This window comes from Furipterus horrens, unplaced genomic scaffold (genome assembly GCF_987537825.1).
Source record: "Furipterus horrens unplaced genomic scaffold, mFurHor1.1.pri manual_scaffold_13, whole genome shotgun sequence".
Lineage (NCBI taxonomy): Eukaryota > Metazoa > Chordata > Mammalia > Chiroptera > Furipteridae > Furipterus > Furipterus horrens.
The window spans coordinates 1,729,518-1,734,600 of NW_028327183.1; the positions used below are offsets into that span (position 1 = coordinate 1,729,518).

The 5,083-nt window shown below is 65.4% G+C and overlaps 1 protein-coding gene across 1 annotated transcript; it reads left to right on the forward strand.

The window, feature by feature from the left end:
* Positions 1-1,951: 1,951 nt before the first annotated feature.
* On the forward strand, positions 1,952-4,468 carry UQCRFS1 (ubiquinol-cytochrome c reductase, Rieske iron-sulfur polypeptide 1). Its single transcript, XM_090260601.1, has 2 exons — positions 1,952-2,210; positions 3,643-4,468. The coding sequence occupies exons 1-2, from the start codon at positions 1,997-1,999 to the stop codon at positions 4,251-4,253; spliced, it is 825 nt and encodes a 274-aa protein (XP_090116727.1). The 5' UTR covers positions 1,952-1,996; the 3' UTR covers positions 4,254-4,468.
* The last annotated feature ends 615 nt before the right edge of the window (positions 4,469-5,083 follow it).

Consider the following 5,083-nt stretch of genomic DNA (forward strand, 5'->3'; position numbering starts at 1 on the left):
GCGTCTCAGCGTGTGCTCACAGGCTCGGGACTGGGCGGTCCCGCTGCTCACAGGCGTGTCACTGCTTCTGGCACCAGAGCAGGTTTGTTCGTGGGGTCGTATGGGCCGGAGCTGCTACACTCGGTGACCTCTGCGGGCAGGCGGGTGACGGAACCGAATGGAGTGGGCAAGAAGGGAGAGAACCCGGACCAGGAAGCGAATACGCATCCCAGTCTGCTCTTCACAAGCATCGAGGCCTGACGAGGGCAGACCTTCTGGTTTTAGGGAAAAGGCAAACGTGTGTGCACGTGCATCGGCTCCCTCCTGCTGCTGTAACACGTGACCGCAAAGGCAGTGCCGTGAAACAGCCCCGGGTCATCAGCTTACAGTTCTGGGGGCCAGGAGTCCGACGGGAGGCGCAGGGCCGTGGCTTCCGGAGGCTCCAGGGAGGACCCGCTGCTTGCCTTTCCCAGCTGCACCACGGCCGGGCTCCTGAGCTCTGGGCCCCGTGCCTCCGTCCTCCAAGTCAGCTGCGTGGCTCCTTCTCTCCGCTCTGACCTCCTGCTTCTCCTTGATCAGGGCCCCACAGTTACACGGGGGCCACCGAGGCCACCAGGCTCGTCCTGGCCAACACGGCCAAGGCCGAGGCCCGGAGGAGGGTGCCCGGGGCAGCGGTCAGTGTGCGGGGGACCTGGCGTCAGCAGGGATCAGAGGAAATGGGAGGAGGGAGGGGACCAGTCGGGTCAGGTGAAGAACATACCAGCAGACCCTCCCCCGGTGCTGAGGGTGCGCCACGCCCCTCGCAGGTGCTTCACACATGTCTGCGCGTGTTCTCCTCCCAGGCGGCCTCAGCACCACCCCCTCGGACAGGTGAGGAGACTGAGGCACGGAGGCGCTCGGAAACTTGCCCCGGGCCCAGGGCCAGGCAGAGCAGAGAGAAACTCCATGGGTTTATACGACCCACCATCGCAGTTCTGCCAGATCTGTCCACTGCTTGTCGAAATATTCACTTAATATTAAATTAGCCCACTCCTCATCTAAATAAAGCGAACTTGAGCTCACCGCAGCCATTGGACGTCAGTAGGGGTAGAAAAGAAACGCTTCGAAAACAGTTACCGAATCCTGTCTAGACTGAGCCTCCCGCTAAGGGCGCTGAGTTCAGCCGGAGCGGAGCGGCCGTTCGAGCGGAGCTACAGGCGTGTGGGCGCCAGACGCGGCCCGCGGACTGAGAGAAGCGAAAAGGGAGTAACTGTCGCCGCGGGACGGGAGCCGACTCGGCGGCGGAGCCCTGCAGGCGGGGAGGCCGGGGTGCCGCCGGGAGACACCGCCCCCCGCTCTCCACCTGCGGGTCCTGGGCGCCGCGCCGCACCGCCGTCTCCCCGGGGCGCCCCGACTGTCAGTGAAGGAACGAAGGTCCGGCGCAAAGCCTAACACGCGGCAAGTGCCCCACAAACGCGAACCACTGTCGTCGTCGTGGGGACGCGCGGCGCACACGCCCCCGCCCTTGCAGAATTCACTGTTTACATGTCAGGTCCTGACAGTAGTCCTGAGTGTGAGCAGAGCGGTTCCCGTACGTCGGCCTCCTCGGCGCATCGGCGCATCGGGCACCTTATTCACGGACTAAGATGCAGAGGCGTGTTATGCACGTTAGTCAGGAACTACTGTCCCTGTTTAAACTGTCGCGATCATCTGTTCTTATTCCTAAGACCCCGCCGATGGTGACTTCGCCCGAAGGCACCGCAGAGTCGGCCCACGGGACGGTCCCGGCGGCCTCCCGCGCCCGCTTTCTTCGAGGCGGATCCCGGACGGAGACCACGAGGAACCCACGCGGACGCACGGGGCGGCCCCCCTGCTCCAGCCCTCGCGGCCCCGCCCCCGGCGTGGGCCTTAGCCCCGCCCCCGACGCACGCCCCGCCCGGCCGCCGCGGTGACGTCATGGCGCCGCGCCTCCGCGCGCCGGCGCCGCGGGCGGAAGGTCGTCTGTGTGACCGGCCTGGGGTTTGGGACAGCTGTCGCCATGTTGTCGGTTGCCGCCCGCTCGGGCCCGTTCGCGCCTGTCCTGTCCGCCACGTCCCGCGGGGTGCCGGGCGCGCTGCGGCCCCTGGTGCAGGCCGCGCTGCCCGCCGCGCCGGAGCCGCCCGTGCTGGACGTGAAGCGGCCCTTCCTGTGCCGCGAGTCGCTGAGCGGCCAGGCCGCGACCCGGCCTCTGGTCGCCGCCGCGGGCCTCAACGGTGAGCCCGCCGGGCGCGGGGTCGCCCCTTCTCGCCCTCTCCGGCCCTGGGCCCGGGGCGCCGCGCAGGAGGGCGCAGGTGCGGGAACATGGGGCGGAGCCGTGTCGGGGGCCCGCGCGTTCCGGGCCCGTGGCTCCCCGGGGCGGGCCTCCGCCGGGCGGGGATCGCGGCCTCCGTTCGGGACGGGCACCCGCGGGGTCCCGGAGCCCTGGGCTCCGCCTGCGGCCCGCTTCTCACCGGGGAGCGGGGTCCGTGGCCGCGCCGGTTCCGCCGTGCTGCCGGGAGGGCCGGTGAAAGCGCCCCCGTGAGCCGCTGGCACCTGGGGGGCACCGGGTAGGGCCCGCCCTTCCTCCGCGCCGGCGGCGGTCTCGGGGGGCTGCGCACTCCGCCGCGGGCCGGGGCTCGGCCGGGGGCTGCGGGGCTGGTGTCCCGGTAGCAGCCGCTGCTGGCGTCTGGGCCCCCGAACAAGGCCGGGTGGGCCGGGGACGCGCACGGAGTGCGGGGGGCAGCCTCCCGCCTTCCGGCACGTTAGGGCCCCGACGGGCGAGCGCACCTCCTTTCGGACACAACACGCTTCCTGGAAGGGAGGGTCTTGGTGTTGCGTTTTCTGAGCGAAGCGGTTTGCTTCCTGGAACGTTCTTCGAAGTGACACCAGCAAGCTGGCTTTTTCCAGAGCTTGCGACCCAACGCTCCCTGACGCGGACGCCGGGCCTGCGTGTGTCCCAGAGAAGCTCTCCGAAGGGGGTGGCCGTCTCCCCCTCCCCCGCACTAGAGTGACACAGATGGGGCCTTGTGCAGGTTTGCTTGAGTTCGGTGGCTGCTTTCCCTGAGAACGTGGTCCTGGTTTGCCCACTGGGGCTTTTACTTGAAGTGAAAATAATAACAAATTTATGCCTTAACGTCTGAAACAAATCTCTGACTTTTCTGCAGCTAAAATTACGTTACAGTTCATGGGCTTTTTATGATCTTGTAGTTAGTATTTTATGAATGATTGGCAGTTCTTTCAGAGAACGAGTGGATGGGAAATATAGTAAGGTGGTGTAATGAGATGGTCACACAAATCGCGTATCAGGCGCACCGAATGAGCCGCGGGTCCCGTCTGGTCCAGAGCGCACGGCAGGCAGCTCCCGCCGCTGTGCAGTGGGCCTGGCCCCGTGGATCCTGGGGCTTGAACATCGCTGTTTCCAGGGCTGTCCGACTTCACTCTGCACTGAATCGTACGGATCCTGAATCCGTGGTGGTTGAGTTCGTCACGTTTTTAGTGTGTCAGAGGCTGGCACTGCTAACGCGACTATTTCCGAGACCGTGAGTGCGCCTTTTCCCACGTTTGTCATTTGATTCTTGCTTTGAGTCTGTAACAGTCTGGTGCCGGTGTGTGTGCCCCGGTCGAGACCCTCCTCCAACTGTGCTCAACCTTCTGTTTGTCTTGCAGTGCCTGCGTCCGTCCGCTACTCCCACACGGACGTCAAGGTGCCCGACTTCTCCGATTACCGCCGCGCCGAGGTCTTAGATGGCACCAAGTCTTCGCGCGACAGCGCCGAGGCCCGGAAGGGCTTCTCCTACCTGGTGACGGCGGCGACCACGGTGGCCGTGGCGTACACCGCCAAGAACGTCGTGTCCCAGTTCGTCTCCAGCATGAGCGCCTCCGCGGACGTGCTGGCCATGTCCAAGATCGAGATCAAGCTCTCTGACATCCCGGAGGGCAAGAACATGGCCTTCAAGTGGCGGGGCAAGCCCCTGTTCGTGCGCCACCGAACCAAGAAGGAGGTGGAGCAGGAGGCGGCGGTGGACATAGCGCAGCTGCGGGACCCGCAGCACGACCTGGAGCGCGTGAAGAAGCCCGAGTGGGTCATCCTGATAGGCGTCTGCACGCACCTGGGCTGCGTACCCATTGCAAATGCAGGGGACTTCGGGGGCTACTACTGCCCTTGCCACGGGTCTCACTACGACGCGTCCGGCAGGATCCGGAAGGGGCCTGCGCCCCTCAACCTGGAGGTCCCCGCGTACGAGTTCCCCAGTGATGACTTCGTGGTGGTGGGCTAGAGGCCCGGACTGTCCTGGGCGCCCTTGGGCTCCGCGCCGCTCGGGAGGGCTCCTGGGGCGCGGGCCGTCTGCTGCGGCTGTAGATTTGGAACACTTAGATTCGCGGACGGCGCGTTTGCTAGCGATGCTGTGAGTAAATCAGTTCAGTGTCGGCCCCTCTCAAGCGTTCACCTAATAAAGCCTCTGTTAAGCACTGTTGGGCTCAGAGACGTGAAGGTGCCGTGTCTTTGGTCGTGACTTCCCAGTAAAAGCCCCTGGCTGGTGTACAGGGTGTCTGTGATGTCTGTGACGGTCCGTCTCACTTGTTTATCTGCTGGGGCCACAGGCTCTGCAGAGCTCGGGGCTGTAAGGTCACATGGACAGGCCACGCCGCAGGCCTGAGACGCGGGCGCTGGCAGGCCTCCCTTCTCGTCTTGCCCGTGGGCCCTGGCTGTGCCCCCCCCCCCCCCCCACGCACACTCACACTCACACTGATCGGTGTGATAGTGTGGACTGCAGCCCATGGAGAGCAGGGCCTGCGACCGGTGCTCAGCTCTGAGCGTGTAGCCCCTGCTCTGCTGGCCTGTGTTTTGCCTGCATGACAGGTCGGGAAGGCTTTCCGGCCCTCCCGGGAGTAAGGAAGCCCACCGCCGGCTCCGGCCCTCCTCTGCCGCCCGCACTTCAGCACCGAGAAGGCTACGGATAAGGGACCGTCCTCAGTCGTAATGGAATTCCCTAACGCTTTGCATTCCTAGCCCCACTCCATGCGCCCCTGTGGTGCTCCCCACCTTGTTTCCCTTCCAAGGCCCTCTGGCAGGAGCTGCCGGGAAGTGAGCTCCTGGCTGCCTGCT